At 39.9% G+C, this 18631-nt stretch overlaps 1 protein-coding gene across 1 annotated transcript; it reads left to right on the top strand.

The window, feature by feature from the left end:
- Nucleotides 1-759: 759 nt before the first annotated feature.
- Nucleotides 760-12316, top strand: LZTFL1 (leucine zipper transcription factor like 1). Its single transcript, XM_030971462.1, has 10 exons — nt 760-846; nt 3416-3540; nt 3988-4182; nt 4692-4752; nt 5612-5680; nt 7048-7113; nt 7251-7328; nt 10027-10200; nt 10685-10788; nt 11358-12316. The coding sequence occupies exons 1-10, from the start codon at nt 844-846 to the stop codon at nt 11374-11376; spliced, it is 894 nt and encodes a 297-aa protein (XP_030827322.1). The 5' UTR covers nt 760-843; the 3' UTR covers nt 11377-12316.
- Nucleotides 12317-18631: the final 6315 nt, after the last annotated feature.

The following is an 18631-nucleotide window of genomic DNA, read 5'->3' as shown; positions in this document are numbered from 1 at the left end:
TGACAGTTACCCCACCTGGAGTACTCCAGCACAGGAAGGACATGGACCTGTTGGAGTGAGTTCAGAGGAGGACCAGCAAGATGATCAGAGGGATGGGGCACCTCTCCTATGAGGAAAGACTGAGAGAATTTGGGTTACTCAGCCTGGAGAAGGCTTTGGGAGGCTCTAATTATGACTTTCCAGTACCTGAGGGGAGCCTACAAGTTCTTGTAGTAACAGGACAAGGGAGAACGAGATCAAACTGAAAGAGAGTAGGTTTAGATTAGTTATTAGGAAAATATTCTTCACTGTGAGGGTGATAAGGCACTGGAACGGGTTGCCCAGAGAAGTTGCAGATGCCCCAATCCTGGAAGTGTTCAAAGGTGGATGGGGCTTTGAGTAACCTGGTCTAGTGAAAGGTGTCCCTGCCCATGCCACGAGGGTGGAACTAGATGATCTTTAAAGTCCCTGTCAACCCAAACCATTCTATGGTTTTGAGCTGTCCTGCTGACATGCTAATGCTTTGCAAAAATCCATGTATAGTGAAAAAGGCTTTGGGAAAAAAATTCTTAGGTGTTGTAAATAAACGTGGGATATTTCCCATCGCGCCTAGGTGCCCCTACCACTTCAGCAGCTCAATGCTACACAGCACAGTTTTCCAAACTGCACCTGAGGGCGTAGGAAACACAAAGGTAAAGTTAAAAACTAAAATAAAATAAAACATCTACTTTAGCTGGCTCGGCGGCGCGCGGGTCACGTGGGCGCGCCGCCGCCAATCGGAGCGCGCCGCGGGCGCTCGCGAGGCTTCGGTCTCCATGGCAACGCTGGGCCCGCAGCCGTCCGAGCGCCGGCGGAGCGGCCGCCATGGTGAGTAGCGGGAGGGGGCCCGCACGGCATTCCCGCTTCGTCCCGGTATCCCGGCACCGAGGCGCTCCGCCCCGGGCGGCTGGCCCGCAGCAGGGGCAGGGGTGCGGCCTGTCGTCATGCGGGAGCCTCTCGGGGCAGCTGCGGCCGCCACCTGCCCTCCCGGGCATCCCTGCCATCCATGCGGAGTCTCCCAGGGCTTGGGGTTTTTGCGGGATCCGATGGCCAGGTGGCTTATCTGCGTATCAGAGTGGCTGATCACGAGTGGCCTGTGCTTATGTGTTTATTTACTAGTATAATTTCGTTTCTGTCTGTAATGAATAGAAGCTTTCAACTAAAAAAACCCTCCAGCAACAGCAAAGACGTCATTAATTTAGTTTTCCGTATGATCCCTCATCTGCTATATGTGGGACTTGGTGGGCAACATCGGTCTTGCAGCCACACTGTAAAAGCTGGTTTTATTTAGTGCTGGTGCTGCTTCCTCGGCTGCATTGAGTTTCCAGAGTATTTGTCAGGACCCAGGACATCCCTCTGGCTGTCCTGAGCAGCCAAGACCCCTGCCAGGGGGCTCAGAGACCCTGGCACAGAGCCCAAAAATGCCTGTGGTTTTGATTATGACCTGTGGAGTAAGTTACCAACCTTAGATGAAGATCTGCAAGCCATGACAAATCAAATAGAATGACAGTGAATTTATTGCGGGGTGAAAAAGTAGATTTTGAGGTTTTTAGAATGGAGGGGCAAGATGGAGAGATCTAGGCGTGTGCAGCCTTTCTCCTTCTTCTTCTTGGCCTCCATCTTCTGCTGTGATGTTGGCACTTTTAGATTGGTTTGGAGTAGAAGCTCACTGTCTAACATAAGTGATAGGTATTGGGAAGTAATTGTAAACATTGTACACGTAGTTTTTAGTATAAAGACGTAACACCACCCCTGGGGTGGGCAGAGTGCCTGAACTGTCTTGCTGAGCGGACCTCGGCAGGACAGGAGAAGGAATTTTATAGATAAGGAACAATAAACAACCTTGAGACCGAGAACTGAAGAGCTCTGACTCCTTCTTCAAGCGCCAGGCTGGGAAAAGAGGCTTTCTAACTTCTCTCAAGGTCACTCTGACCAGCTAGAGACCCTAACAAGTATTGATTGATCATCCAGGTATCCCAGGATAGCATTGTCACTGGAGCTTCCCTAAGGACAAGGTGATCAGATGAACTGTTTTGTCTGAGTTACTACATTGCTGTCTCTCCCCAGCATCAGCCAAGCTAACGAAGTACATTGGAGTAAATGAAATGGACCTGCCTTTGCATCAGCTCTCCAGGGACTGTGGTGACAAACTCCCAGTCGTGCCCTGTTGTGCCTCCTTGTCACTCATGCTACCTGCATGAACTGTGTAGTTCTGATGTGATTGCCCATGCCAATAATCCTTTGAAATAGAGGCATGCATAAAAGGGCTACTTAGCCAGCTCTAAAATTACTTCCTTCTTAATTTGCCCTGGCAATGTTTGTTTCTGGGTGTCCTGGTTTAGGGCTGTTGAAAAACAAATTCAGATTATCACTTAAGATCTCCTTCTTCATCAAAACCAGCATAGGCAGCAGGTCGAGGGAAGTGTTCCCCCCTCTGCTCTCATGAGACCCCATGTGGAGTGCTGCATACAGTTCTGGTGTTTCCAGCTTGGGAAGGACATGGAGGTGTTGGAGCAAGTCCAGAGGAAGAACATGAAGCTGACAAGAGCACTGGAGCACTTTCCCTATGAAAATAGACAAGTTGGGGGTGTTTAGCCTGGTGAAGAGAAGGTTGTGGAGAGACCTCATAGCAACCTTCCAGTAACTGAAGGGGGGCCACAGGGAAGCCAGAGAGAGACTCTTCATCAGGAACTGCAGTGATAGGACAGGGAGTAATGGGCACTAATTGAAAGAGAGTAGGTTTATATTAGATATACAAAAAAAAATCTTTACTGTGAGGGTGGTGAGGCACTGAAACAGGTTGCCCAGAGAAGTTATGGGTGCCCCATCCATGGCAGTGTTCAAAGCCAGGCTGGATGGAGCTCTGAGTAACCTGGTCTAGTGGGAGGTATCCCTGCCTGTGGCAGGGAGTTGGAACTAGATAGTCTTTAAGGTCCCTTCCAACACAAGCATTCTCTGATTCTGTGAGAAGTCTCAAGAGTTTACATAAAAAGTAACAAATATAACATACTTTCCTCTGGGCTTTTGTTAGTACATCTATGAAAGATACGTCATTCAGCTACATTATGCATGTGTAATGTAATACCAAGATATATTTATCCAAGACCTTCATCTCCTGTACAATCCTTCTGGTTCTGATTGTCTGATTGGCTCTGTCTCTCTGATTTTGTATGACTTTTTGGAGGTTACTTGAGCCCTTCCTTCCGAGTACTGGAGCTTTCTCACCCACTTATGAGAGGTGCATAGGGACTCAATATACTAAAATGTGGTTGTTTTTCACCATGCTAGTTAGCAAGCTAACCCTGTAAAAGCAGTCACAGGAGCTAGTCAGAAGGCAAATGTTCACAATGGTTATGCTCATTTTTCCTTATGTTTGTGCTTGTATCCTCCTCCACAGGCAGAGCTGGGTGTTAATGAGCACCACCAGAACGAAGTGGTCAGCTACATGCGCTTCGCTCGTTTCAAGCGTGGCATGTGTCTCAAAACAGTGGATTCTTGTTTCCAGGACCTCAAGGACAGCAGGTGCTGTGTGGGGTGGTGCTGAGCAAGAATAAAGTAAAATATCCTAGCAGCAGTGGCAGGTTTGAATACTTCATGGGGCAAGTTTTCTCCATTTAGGTTTTTATGTTCTTGTATTTTCCAGAAGTCAAATGCTTTTAAACCCAAGCTTGTCAAATTCTTAGGAATTAGCAGAGATATTGAGATCGTGACATTGCTTCATATCTTGCTTCTGATATGTAAATTCAGTGCAAGGCTGTAGCTGAATTAATATTTGTAATTTTACTGATTTAAAGAGAAAATTCAAATAAAATAACCGATTAGTAATGCTGTGGTCATCTAATAATGACTGACAGTGGATGTTTTTAGGAAACATTGCATTATATGAGTGGTACCAGTGTAGTGAGATTTCATAACAAAGCAGAATTGTTACCTTTATCACACCTGACTCATCTTGACCTCTCTGTTTAGACTCGTTGAAGAGACCTTCACAGTTGACGAGGTGATAGACATGCTGGATGGACTGCAGAGTGTTGTACACAGCGAAGTGGAGTCAGAGCTCATAAACACAACTTACACCAATGTTTTACTTCTGAGGCAGCTCTTCTCACAGGCTGAGAAATGGTACCTGAAGTTACAGACAGACGTCTCTGACTTGGAGAATCGGTAACAGCTGTTGGACTGTACTTGCAACAATAAGAAAACTTCAAAGTGTTGACTATTTGCATTCTTTTCCTAACCATAGAAACCAATTCTTTTACCATTGTATCAGTGATAGGTTAGCTTCAATGTTTCCACCTATAAAATAGCAAGATACAAAATAATTTCAAAATTGTGAGCAAGATGTTTTATTATTATTATTCTTACTTGAATTAATAATTTAAGAGCAGGTGACTGGACTCAATTAAAAACTTTTGTTGTCCAGTTACATTATATTGTAATTAAGGATGCCAATCTATTGTAATGCATGTATCACGCCATTGCATAACATGATCTGTTGCGTTTATGGTATTTGTGTAGGACTTCATTCTGTACTTCTAACAAGAATTTTGCATGCAAGAAAAAGCATAGCATCAGCCTGGTAAAATGTGTTTCATAGCATAGCTCTTACTAAAGAAATGCGTGCTTATATTTTTTCTTTGGTAAATAAATGCCTCTTCATTTTTTTTTCCAAGAGAATTATTGGACCAGGTTGCTGAGTTTGAAAAGTCAGAATATACCTCTTCAAACAAAAAGGTAAAATTTTATTTTAATCAAATCATAATCAAATGTCATGTGGAGTCATGGCAGATGTTTAAAATGCCTAGTATTGACTCTCTGTGCCTAGGAGAAGACCAGAACCAAAACCCCACCATTTTTTTTCAAAACAGTCTTTGAAACTCTCCAAAAATTCACATTTTGCATTTTGGCACCAGGGCTCCCTCTGAAGTGCTTTGGCTGTTTCCAGAGTGCCTGTTCTGCCCTTCTGGGGTGTGCCTCACACACCTCATCCCAAGGTCAGACAGACCAGGGATATGTGGCAGTGTCTGCTCCTGGGTTCCCTTCCCTTGGCACCTGGGCTGAGACTGGGACATTCACTTGTGCCAAAATGGACCCAAGAGCTGAGAAGATTGCACAGTACAGATGTCACTGTAGCTTGTCTTGCATCAATATGGCTGCAAACGTTATTAAAGGTGTATTTATGTATGTTATATTGTATTTATATATATAAAATACATGTTATTTTTAATACCTTAAATGAGAAAATTATTTGGAGCTTTGTAGATACTTTTAACTCTTACAATCACTCAAATATTATGTTCTCCTTACTCCTTTTTTATTTTGGTTGCTGCAGGATTGTCAGTCTTCTGTAGAATCACGTTTGCAATACCTTTATGTCTCTGTGCAGTGTCTTTGTTTAACTTAAGCTCAAAGTGAAGTCCATAACTTAGGAGCCAAGGAAGCAGTAAAAAAATTAACTTTAAATAAAAGGTTGTTAATTTCCTTTTTAAAAGAAAGCTGGATTGACTATCAGTAGTTATTTTACAGGCTAGGGGCTTTTCTACCCCCTTGAAATATGTATAATTTAATTTTTTCAACTTTATTATTTCTTTAGTCCACGGCAGATCCCATTAAACCAAAACTTGCTCCATTAAATGAAGGTGGATCAGAGCTGCTAAACAAGGTAAGAACTTGACTGTTCAGGCAGTTGTGGTCAATGACCATTCTGCTTATGCAAATGAACTGAATAACTGTACAGTAATGTTTGTATAATGTGTCTGTCACTATATAGACATCACAGTAATATATCCCAAAATGTAAAACAAAATACTAGTAAATTAATAAACATTGTAAGCATCAGAAATTTATTGTGCGATCTCTAACATGTATCGCAGTATCAGCCTTTCTTTTGCAAAAAGATTTTGGTCTTTGTAGTAATTTATTTTTCCATTTCATGGAGTAAAATAGTAAATTAGTTCCATACAGCTAGCTGGTGCTTCAACAAAGAAGTAAATTAAAATATGCAGCTGGCTGAAATTACCAGGTTATTGAACATTTTCTGTATCGCCTCAAGTCAATCTCATTACATCCATTCTTTTTTGTTTTGTAAGTTGGTTAAATTCCTCCTGAAGAAACAGGCACTTAAGGAATTTGGAATTTACTGGTTTTTAAAACATTTGATTTCTCACTTGCTAAACATTTTCAGAATTACAAAACACTTTCTAGTACTTAATACTATCAATAATTTTTATTGGGTGTTGTACTCATTTCATTCACCTGCACTTCTAAAATGTCACACTTCTTACAGTAACCTTTAAAGTTTTTGATAATCAAGATAATTAGCAAGGAGTTTTATTTTCTGTCTTCTGTCCTGCATTCCCAAAATGATGTGTTGAGTACAATGTCTGTCTCAAATTGTTGTTATTCTCTACAATAAATAAAGTGTTCAAAGAATTCAGACTTGTGTTTTGCTTATAGGTTAATGTAGTTTTCTTTCAAAAATAATTTCAAAATCATAACAGTTTTTCTTGAATATGTGCATCTGTTGTCTTTTTTCCCCCCTAATCATTCAAAGTTCATGTGGTGAATTTTCTCTGACTGATAAAACATGTATATTTCCTGTGACAGAACAGGAGATGCAGTAATCTGGTATTTGTCTCTTTTGAAAAGGAATTGCAGGTAAATTCTTCCTTGTCTGTTGATTGAAAATATGAATTATAAGCAACAATGAGATTTGCATCCCTGAACATGCAACTTTTAATCATGAATCTTGCTCTGATCTTTTTTGCAGTAAATGCAGTAAAGCATGTGTTTAAGTGAACAGCCGTATATATTACAGTAGAATTGGAGACTTAAATTGCTTTCTCACTGAGGCAAAAAACCACAATAAATTAATGAACTATTGATTTCTTATGAAGGCCATTTTTATAAGCATTTAGGGTCTCTTTTGCTTTCCTAAGTTATGAAGTGTATTTTCTTCCCTGAAATATTTGCAAAATCCAAAATGGTGCCAGGGTGTTCATAAACATTTTCTTGTTCTTTAACCCAAAGACAGTTGCTCATCTCCAAGAAGAAAATGAAAAATTGAAGACCAGACTCAGGACCATAGAAACACAGGTAAATTCCCTGTAATCTTGGATGCTTAATGTTGGTTACATATTTTAAAATACCTGAATAAGAATCCCATGGTTATTATTCTTATGTTTTCAGTTAAAATACATTTTCTGAGGTTTTAAATTTTCAATGTATTGCAGGCTACTGCTGCCCTAGACGAGAAGTCCAAGCTGGAGAAGTCACTGAGGGATTTACAGATGATCCAAGGAGATCAGAAGGTAAGTATAATTATATCCCTCTGCTCCCATTTAACACAACTGTTGCCAGCACATCCAAAATGTTGGTCTGTATGGTGTGTTCCTGTTCTGGCAAATGCAAGAGTTTGAGTTAGTGTTGTTCCTGCTGACATTGTCTGTTCCTGCTGGTCTGTCAGTCAGCAGGTAACCCATAACATTAGTTGATGTTATGACATGTATTCAGGAACTATCAGGAAGTAGTAATCCAGAACTCATATTCCCAGGGCTGATATTTGTATTAACAGACATAAATCTATGTCTGTCTGTTTCTTCATGTTTAAGAGTGATACCTGTCGTTGTCAAGATGGTCACAACACAAAGCAGAGACCACAAGCATTCTCAGAGGGCAACTCTTTATTATTGAACATGACTGACCTTTTATATACTTTCTAATTGTTCATACTTCTTCTATCCTATCACCTACAATAAATCAACATAACACTACTAGTAAAAAGTTACAGTGACTTCAGCTAACTTTCTCAAAATACTTCGTCCAGCTACAAAGTTCTCTTCTTATCTTTTTTCAATTCCTCACTTCTCTTAGTCTCCTTAGTTACAGCCTTGAAAAACTCATTATCAGCTTCTTCTTGCTTCTCAGCTTCTCTCTCCTTTAGCTAACAAGCCCGCTGTTAACCCCTTCCCCAGATACCTAACCTGGTTTTTAGAGCAACAATAAAACACTAATTCTTTCTCACATTTGTCACTTGATGTTGACAGGAGCAAGCCAGACTTGCTGCTTGTTTGATTTTTTTGTAGTTCTCCCTATATCAGCATACTGTTAAAAATGTTTCATTTTTTATTTTTATTACTTGGGGTTCCTAATCTGTTTTGTAAATGAGGACTTCAGCATGGTGAGTTGCTGCTGGCAAAAAATGTAAGAAGCCTCAAGTCATGTTGACACAAATAACTTTCTTCAGGTCACCTGAGTATTCTTCTAAGTTTCTACATTTATTTGTCAATAATTAGAATTCTCCAAAGTTTGTTCATGTGTAATTGTGCCTTAAATTTAAAAATTTCAGTTCAGGCTTTCAACAAAATTAGAAGACTTTAATCCCATTATTTTGAGTAATTGACTTTAAAATTCCTGCAATATTTACAGATTAGAAAGTGAGGTTCAAGATAATAAAACATTTCTATTTCAATTTTCATATTTTAATCCTGATTTCTTTTTATTTTGCTTTCTACCTGGTTTATGGTATGTACTTGGTTTTCTTAATATGTTAAAAGTTTACTTAGTAGCTTTCAAAATTATATTCAATAATATTTTTAATAGGGAACTTGATTAATCAGTCATGGCAAATATTTCCTTTCTCTGTTTTGTTAAACTTTAAATTATTAAAGGTTTAAAATATAAAGGGGTGTATTAAGTCCTGGGTAATACTGTTTGTAGTGTTAAAAGATTGGAACCAAATCTCATCCTGCTTTTCTGGTTAAATATGAATTGGCCTCAGTGTCAGGGCTGCTGAGTATCTTCAGCTTTCATGTCCTAATTTGCCCTCTGTAATCTGTCACTTTCTCTCAGTTGTTCATAAAGCAGTAGATTTCAAACTCTTTGAACAAATAAATGACTGCCAAACCACAGCTGGTTCTTAGGGATCACTCATCAGATTGGGGTTTTTTTAAATTAATAGTTAATAGACAGCTTCATTTAGAAAGTGTGAGTTACAGTAACTGGGAGTAACTCCCAGCAGTAACTGGGAGTAACTGCTTTGTTAGTTCAGTTTAATTTGAAGATTTAGAATTTTGCATAATTGACTTATGTAATGGTTAGTAAATAACAATTAAAATGTACAAAATGGATGTAGTGCTTCTCAACACTGCAGCCTTGGACTCTGTCTCAGAATTCAAAATAAGCTTTTCATCTGTATAGGTACTACTATCCTGTTCTCAAATCTTATGTTCCAGATAGAAAAAGGAACAAGGCTTTCTTAGGTTTTAGATTTTGTTGTTTTAAGGTGCTTCTAGTTCAACCTCATCCTGGGTCATGACACTTTTGAGTTTGAAATTGAGCTTTAAAACCTGAGAATGTTTTGTGTTTGGTTTTTTGCTTTTCTTTAAATGAAAATTCATAGAACACTTACACAATTATTATGTTTCATGATTCAGAACTGATGTTCAGAAAAGTTTCAGTTGATTCTTCTCATAAGGAAACAAGAAAGTTGCTTTGCAACTTGGAGCCTCTTTGTGTAAGACACCTGAGAACAGCGCAGTGTTGGTACCTGGCTGAGAGTGTGAGCCTTTACACTTTCAGCCTTTCCTACCTGTCCCACACTAACAGCTTTGGAAATGTTTCAAAAACACATTGTAGTGTAGCCATTCAGATCTTAAACGGTAATTTACTGTTTCTGTATGGTAAACAGCTTCTTGTAGTATGATTCATCCTCTGGCTCTAATTAATTCCTAAAGAGGCAAAGTACAGGAACTTAAAATCTCATCTTGGCTGAGAAGACATTCCAGCCATCTTTAAAAAGCATTTATTAACAAGTTTTTAAGTTATAAATCAGTGCCTGCTCTAGCTCCTTTTTTAGTTGAAGCACTTCTCATTTAGGATTTGCCGGAGTAACTTGTACATCACTATTAAAAGTGAAGATGTACGTACTTTATGTGGAATTTTGCACTTAAAATTTTAATTATTTCTTCTCTTGAGTTTGACATATTTTAAATATTTCTTCTGTTGAAGAATAATGCAAACCAGGATATCACTGAACTGGAGAACAAAGTGGCAGCTTTGAAATCCCAGTTTGAGAAGACTTTGAATGACACTACTGCAAACCAAAAATTCTTGGAAGAAGACTTAGTGACAACAAAACATGACTTACTGAAGGTTCAGGATCAGCTATCCACAGCTGAAAAGGTTAGCATTTTATTGCAATGTGAAGATGCATTCCTTACTCACATTTTAACTGATTAGTGATTTAATGAGCATAAGCTACAGGATGCAGAGTTTACCAGGCTACACTTTTGCCCTTGTATTTTTGTTATTTCAGTGGCAAAGCACATGAAACGTAAAATAGCAAACCCACAACTAACTGCATTGTTATAATAGAGGAATATTTTAAAATTTACTATTTATCTCAATAGAAATTTTTAAATGAAAAGCATATTCCCAGTCTTCTGAAGACTTTTAGCTTGTTTTTGTTAGAAAATGAAGTTGGGCTATCTATAGCTGCCCCAGTAACATCATTTGAATCTACCAGATGACTTTATCTAAATTTGAGTAAGTTACAGAAAACTAGTATTGTCAAACTTGAGGAGGAAAAGCAAGTTGTGTTTTATAAAAAATATTTTTTTCTCTAGTCTTCATAATATGTAAATAATATGTTGATGTTATTATGTAGGAGCTGGAGAAGAAATTTCAGCAAACAGCTGCCTATCGCAACATGAAAGAGATTCTCACCAAGAAGAATGAGCAGATAAAGGATCTGCGTAGAAGGCTTTCCAAGTAAGTGGTGCTGCCCTGTCTGTCTCAACAAGATCCTTGTTCTGGATCCATGTTCTGCTCCCATTTTGTCTCTAAAACAGTCTATACATTTTCCCTTAAAAAGAACTTCTAATAGGCTATGCTCTGATTTTTGACGAACCGGTCCTTTGAATGGATGTTTGGTGTGGTTAGGACTGGTGTATGCAACAGCAGCTGCCATGTAGCAAGTAATGAGAGAATTTAGTGTGGAGAGCATACAGGGTATTCATGGCTGTAGTAGATAAGTCCTACAGGTGCTACACACAGAGATACAGATGGGAGATGTTCCAGCTGCTTTGGCAATTGTTTGGGTTTATGGATAGGTTATTCCTTCATTCTACTATTTGGTAAACTGGCCAGTTTTAAAAGGAGAAAACAGTCTAAAAAGTAAATGCGTTTGTCTGTGGCTTCAGTCATACAATAAACCTTGACAGAAATGTGTCACTCTTGGGTGTAATTTATTGCTTTGATTTGTTTAGAGACAAAATGTCTTTGGAGTATTTTCTAGTCTGTTTTAATTATTTTTCTATTTATTCTTTTTTAATCCTCAGATATGAGTCAGAGGACTGAAACACCAAAAAGCATCTGATCTATCAGAAGTTGTCATGGAAAGAAAATGTAGGCTGGTATTATTTTTCAATGATTTTTGGTTTTTTTGAATGGTGTATTCTTTGCTTCTAGTGTTTAAAGTAACTCTTTATTAATATTAATTTCACACTGAAACTCTTACCTTACTTCCTTTTAAACCTACAATTTATGGGTATTAGTTTCTGCAGTCATGTTTTAATAGTTAACCATTGCCATTCCTTGAGAAATAGCACACAGGACCTTGTTGAAGAACTGAGAATATTCCCTACAAAAAAAAAGGAGTTTATTTTTGTTAAAAAAGGGGGGAAAAAGACCAAAAATATATGCATTAGAGTTTTTGATGTCTTCAAGGTGGAAACTCCAGTTGTTACTTTTGTGTAGTTAATGTAGTTATGAAGTAGCATTATATGTAAAAATTCCATCAGTGAAAGAGTAGGAGGATCAAAAAAGAAACACTGATTCTGTAATGCTACTTCACACTGGACATGTCATAGCTCAGCAAAGTGTGGTCAGTAGCATTTTTCTAGAGGGTGTTCATTAGATAATGAGATAAATATGCTTTATAGCCAGAGTGCTGGACTCTTTCAAATAGAGTTGTGCTTTTTCACTGTAATTGATTTAAAGCAAATTTGAGCATCAGAAGACAGATTTTCATTTTGCCAGTATTCTAAATTGTGAGATGATAATCTAAATATGCATAGGAAAGTTAGTGGAGCAACATTTTTGGGACAAAGTTATTTTAGATGTTTTCATCTCCTTTCTTAATGTAACCTCACCAGAAAACAGCTTATTTCTCTTGAGTCTTCGACTTGTAATTCTCTGCCTTGCATTTGTTTATCAGTTGCCTAATAGTGCATTCTACTTGTTCATCTGTCCCTGTTCATATGTATCTTGTATTTTACTTCAAATAAAACACTATGTTTTCAAACATTTGATCTTTAAGGAGCTGGATTTTTTTAATAGGAATGTTTTGTATAGCTATTTTTAAAATATCTGTAGGACTGGGTGGCAGATCAGTAAAGAATCTTGCTAGAAATGAGAACATGTAAGTTACAGATTTGTGCTCAAAGCCACGTCACATCAAACAGCTGTAAAAGAGAGTACCAGTGACAGGGCTGAGGGTGTTTGTGTTACAGAAACTGGCATTTAACAATGTTTTTCTTAGGAGCTGCTTGAACTGAAACGGATCTTTTTTCCTCATTATTTCTTTAACAAGCAAAGCTGTTAAAATTGCTTAACTCAAATCTGCCAATCACTTGCAGTCTGAGTTCTTCTTTTTTCTCTAAGTTTAAGTTTTCATGTGTTCTGTAAGTTCTCCTGTCTTTTGCCTCCCACTGGTTAAGTGAGGTTGGTTTGACATAAAGTCCCGTGCCTGTGGCAGGATGTTATTGCTGTAGCACAATAGTAGAGAGTTATGGGGTGGCATCCTCCTCATGCAGTGACAGTTAAGATAATGAAAGGTATTCTTTTGCCCCTTGTACAGTCACTAAAATGTTAAGTTCTTAATAGGCGTGTACCAAAGAGCTTTTTGGCCTGTGTTTGCTCAGAACAACACGAGTACTTGTCTGGATGAATGTTGTGGGTTTTTCTTCACAATAACACTCGCTTTATGAGATCAATTACTATTTCTAAAATGGCAGGTAAAGGGTGAAAAAAGCCACAGATTCTCATGACTCCTGCTGGTCTTCTCATCAGTCTTTGACTCTAGAATGTTGTGACTCTGTAATCAGCCTTAATTATCTACATAGAAACCGTCTCAACAAGAAAGTACACTGTCAGCTTCAGTACATGGCTAGGTCTCAGTGAAATAAGTTGGCTTAGACAAGCATTGTTACACACCTTGTTATGTCCTCAAATAAGGAAGGCAAATGTTGTAAAGAACTGTGCAGTGCAAAATTAAAACTCAGACTTTGATTTCCTGCCTTTCAGATTGCCAGTTTAGCGAGTGTGGGATCACTGAGATGCTCGCTTTTTGTGCTGCAGAATGGCTAATTAAAAGTCTTGTGTGGAGCTCTTGATGAAATACGTCATCTTTGACAGGTGATGTACCTGTCAAAAAAAACCTGGAGTATTATACAGTTGTGATTTTTTTTCTTGAGATAGGTACAATATTTTGAAGATGGAAATGACATCTGAACCTCTCCTGACAGTGCCTGATGTTTCTAAAACTTCACTTCTTTCCCTGACGTGTAAACTCTAATACTCCTTTTAGCAGCCTTTGTTCCTTGTACTGCTCAAATAGACATCATCCATTTCTTCCATTTCAGTTGTTAATTCCCTAGATATGCCTGAAGGGAATGTTTAAAAAGAAAATTCCCATATGACTAGCTGGTCTGCAGAAATCAGATCTCTTTCAGGCTGGTTGGGGTTTGGTTTTTGGTTTTGTTTTGTTTTTTTCTTGCAGGCTGAAGAATATGGGAATGAAATGTAGGCATCTCAGCTTTGCTAGTACTGACTCTGACAGCCAACAAACAACCCTATGGTCCAACAGTGACTTCAGTGGTTGTTAATAAATGAGACAGCAGTCCTGCATGTTGCCATTGTAATGAGACCATATATTAATCAAATATCTTTAACTGTTAATAAAATGCTCATTAACCTGTTTTTCTCTTGTGCCTAATAGCCATTTAAAAAAAATGTCCTAAGGTGAGTACTAATACCTACATTGACACTTAACCTGCAAGTGAACCTTTTTGTTTGATATTGAGACTGATATCTTGAACAGCTGAAATTTGGATATTTCCCACATACCTTGCTTTTAGGAAACCCAGTCATCTGCCAGGAGCTTAGATTTCAGTCCAGCAAAAATGTTTGTAAGATTCCTTAGTTTGATTTCCCTCTTCTGGCATTATAAAGGACAGGTCTTTACTTTTGTGTGACATGAAATGCTGTGAAACCACAGTGGAATTTTACGGCCTCAGGAAGCAAATGTGAATCATGTTGGGGTATCAGGTGGCTGAATGGATCAAGCTTAAAAGGTTTGATGGGGCCTAGAAGGATGTGCCTTCTAAAACATTGTGAAGTAATTTGAAGGTAAGTTTGTATATGAGCAGGTAAGAATTGTTATTGTAATTGTTACCATGGTTATTTTTGTAACTGACTTTGAGCAGAGATGTGCCTAGGGAGTTACCCTGTGACTGTTAATTTAGACAACATCCCAGGGAAGGTGTTGTCCCAGGATTCCTGCTCTGCTCTGGCTGCCCAAAGACTCTCCCTGAAGATGTCTAGATGTGCCTTCCTTAGCAGGGTCTCCTCTTGGACATATCCTGACACATTAGGCAGCTCCTTTGGAGTCAGCTCTTCTCCAAATAAAGGTGGGTAGGTACATGTCATTCTGTTTCAACAGAAAGTTTTGTTTGTTAATTATTTGGAAATTCTTTTTAGGAACTTGTTGATGTAGTGCCTTGGAGTGTGCAGGACTGTGGCAGGGCAGCTCACGACTGACAGCTGCTGGTGAATAAGAGAGCTGCCCAGAGACCTCCCCAGAGTGCAGGCAAGCTTTGACAGAGGAGGAAGCAACTGGCAGATGACAAGCAGAAGAACTGACTGAGTAATCCAGCTGTCTTTTAGTGACATGCCAGTTTCTGACTCTCATTTGACACAGGTCAGTTTTGAAGTCTGGGTGAATTAGGTACAATTCTAGGAATCCCAATTTTATGGAGTGAGTACCCTAAAAAATCACACAGTCAGAAGATGGATAGAGCTGTGATGCTAAGGAAAAGAAAGGAAAATAAAAAGAGAGACTGTTTTCAGGCATGCTTTTCTTGGGAGGTTGAGGTAAAGTTAAACAGGATGTTGTTTTAAGGATGTTTGAGAGGCTGGAAATGACTTCAGGGTACAGACTTTAAAGGCATCATCTACAGTTTGGAACTAAGCAGCAAGTAGTAGTGATAAACTGGAAGGAATAATTGTAATCCTAGTAACTGCTTAGAGGAGTAACTGTAACCTCCAATTACACATAAAGCAATTGCCCAACAGTTGTCATGGCCTATGAGTTGTCAAAAATCCAGACGGATTCTTTCTTTCCCCTGGGTAAGGAAATAGGCATCTTAGGGTAGCAACTGTCAACAGTGAATCCCAACAGAAAACCCATATGTGGAAGCTGCTACTCCTTGTCTGCATATCTGCTTCCCTTGACAGCATCAGTAAATACATGCAGAGGCTGCAGATACTCCATGCCTTTGCTTTGATTGTCATCTGACACACTAGCAGATACACACTAGCAGTGTTTGCATCTGGAAGTGAGTTCCTCCAGGAACTGAAGATACTAAACACCAGAGCTGCTGACACTTTGTCCCCCTCCCATGTCTGGCTCATCAAGGAAAGCCCAGAAGGTTTATTTTTAAATCTGAGGGGTATAGTGGTATGTGTTGGAGGTAGCATGATAAAGGTCCAGGCTACCTGGTAGAATTTCTTCCCTTGTTTCTATGACATTTGCCAATTGAACTATTGAGCTTCTCTCCCACCCTGAAATCATTGTCCCCAACGTGTTGTTAGGACCCCAGATTCCCTTTTTGTCTGCGTTTTAGGTAGCTGGGAGAGGCATTTGTCTTTTCACTGTACTGGCGTCAAGAGACACAAGACCAGGGTTTTTAGTTGATACCTTCACCTAAGCACTTGAGGTTTTACTTCAGTGAGAAATGGGATTCTTTGCTTTGTTTATCAGCTTCTGACTTGGTTTACATAGGACAGTTCTCCTGGGCAGTCCCGTCAGTCCCTGGTCTGCTGTGCAGATGAACCCCTTCCCTTCTGAACCACTGTGGCAAACCCCACATCTCAAATTTTTTAGGTACTGCAAGAAAAAATTCTTTCTAATCCTTCTTTAATATGAGCAGTGATATGATCAAAATTTCTTGCATATGTCTATTAGAGCCTTATCTTTGTCCCTAAAGATAAAGCCCAAGCCCTTCTCTAACCCCAATGAAAGCAATTCAAAGGAGATCAAATCATGAACAACATCAGAAATTGCATATTGATAATCTGAGGTGTGTATAGAAAGTCCCACAGCAAGAATTCCTGTGTGTTGTCTTTTTAAATACATTTAAATATATTTAAAGTGTGTGTCCCAAGGAGCCAGTAGATGACAGGCACTTTGCTGGGTACCTATGTGCATGACCACCTTTCAAAAAACCTCACAGTAGTCTGTGATCCAAGCTACTGATAAGACTGACATTTGTGAGAGGCAAGGATTCATCTCATTCCACTTGAACTTCCTGATCTGGCCTAACCCCAGATGAGGACATCACACCTCTCTGCCTGCACAATCTTCTCCAGTCCATTAGTAAACTAGTTTGAAATGTAATGGGGAGGAGGTACAGAGCCAAGGAAATCTTTAACTTGATGATGCTCATCAGTAGGAGTAATCCATTCACACAGAAGCAACCCAAGTGGTAGCAATGTGGTATTTTTTAGGCTGTCCTATCAGCAAATTATTTAATACTGTAAGCTATTTATACACATAATTTATAATAAATCCCACTGCCAGGGGCCGGCATTTGACTTTTTAATAATTTGTGAAGGTTTTCGTGATATGGGACAACTCACATTCTCTGTGTGTGTCTTTCAGTTTAACAGCTTACGGATTTAAAATTACCTTGTATTATTCCTTCCAGCAGAATTCTGGGTTATACCCATGAGACATATTGCCAGGGCTAGCTGGCATGCTGCAGTTCTTCAGGCAAGACAAGAACTGCATGGATACTGCAAAAAAAAATCACAAACTCCCTCAAAACTCTACTACCTGCAGTTTTGGCAACCCCTGATGTTTTCCAATGAGAACTTACATCTCTAGCACCATTCAAACACACTCCAAAGAACGGATGCACGTATGGGAGATGTGTAAACCTCTTGCCATCACCTGCTTTAGCAGACAGAAAAGCAGTGTCCCAGTTTGTGACTTTGGTAATACAGGTGGCTGGTCAGCAGGTCCACCTGAGTGCTGCTGCTGGGCTCAGCAGCACTGCAGGACACACTCTGCAGTTCAGGCTCCTGTCCAGAGGCCCCAGGGCTGGAGTTCTCACCCATACCCACAGCTGGAGGCTTTGGCTCTGCCAGTGCCCAATGGGATGTTGGATCAGCACACCCACAACTGACTGGGACCAAATTCCTGGTGCTGTAGGAATGAGACTGACAGCAGCTGAGTGAGTCATACTTGTAAAATGATCCTGAAAGGTGCCCTGGAAAAACCCCATTTAAACAGAGGAAGTAGCCGAGTCCCTGGAGTTGCTCAGCTACTTTTTATTGCTGCAGACGCTGCTGGCAGCCTCCTTCGCTGGGAGATCTGTCCAAAGTGATTGAGCTCAAAGTGTACCTTGGCTGGGGCCCAAACACACAGGGTTCATGTTGAGATGGGGCACCTCAGTGTGCCTTCAGACAACCCAAAGGCCCCCTAGATCCTTCTGCCTCCACAATGATCAGAGACACCTTTTTCCACTGCCCTTCCACTGCCCTGCTGCTTGAAAGTATTTTAGAGCAGCAACCCCTCAGAAAAGTTCACCTGCAGCAGTGGGGTTTGAGCATGAGTGTGAATGAAAAGAGACTGGCTGTTTCACAGTGTCACACACATGCAGAGTATGTAGAGGGAAAACCTTATTCCAGGAGGGTCAAACTTGAGTGTTGTCAAGTGTGCACCAGGCTGGGGACCTGCAGGGCTGATAGGACTGTTTCAAGGCCACTTTTGGAAATGGGGAGTGTGCTGGGTTGGTTGAGGTGAGCACCAAGGCACAGTGATAGGATGTCTGAGGATTCTGTTTATTCTTACCCTAAAAGCGCTGACAGTCTCTAAACCCAGTCCTAATTGTGTGGGAACCTCTCTTCTGTGCAATCAAATTCAAGCTGGTGCCTCATGCACATGAATGCCACTTGGTAGGAAGGTAGCCCTGTGGGGAAGGTGTCCTATTTCCAAACCCAAACTGCAGCCCCGATGTTATTTCCTCACAGCTTCAAGTTGGCATGTGAGCCACTAAAAATCCTTCCCAGAAATGCCAGTCAAAACCCAAGAAGCTATTCACCCAAAGTACCAATTTTATAGTTCTGTGTGCGTCTATAATCTATTTACCAGCATTCCTATTTCAGTATGTGCCTGTTAATAAGATTAGTAATTAAAAAGCTTGATAGGAATTGGCAAGCATAACTCCTCCGCCTTTCCCTCCCCTCCGAGCCGGACTGGCGTGGAGTGTGAGGCACGGTTGGCAGAGTACCTGAGGGAGTGAAGGCAGGAGGCTCTGCTGCAACCTCT

The sequence above is a fragment of the Camarhynchus parvulus genome, chromosome 2 (assembly GCF_901933205.1).
Source record: "Camarhynchus parvulus chromosome 2, STF_HiC, whole genome shotgun sequence".
Taxonomy (NCBI): Eukaryota; Metazoa; Chordata; class Aves; order Passeriformes; family Thraupidae; genus Camarhynchus; species Camarhynchus parvulus.
The sequence above is the reverse complement of the archived record's forward strand: the minus strand, read 5'-3'. Positions and strand labels throughout refer to the sequence as shown.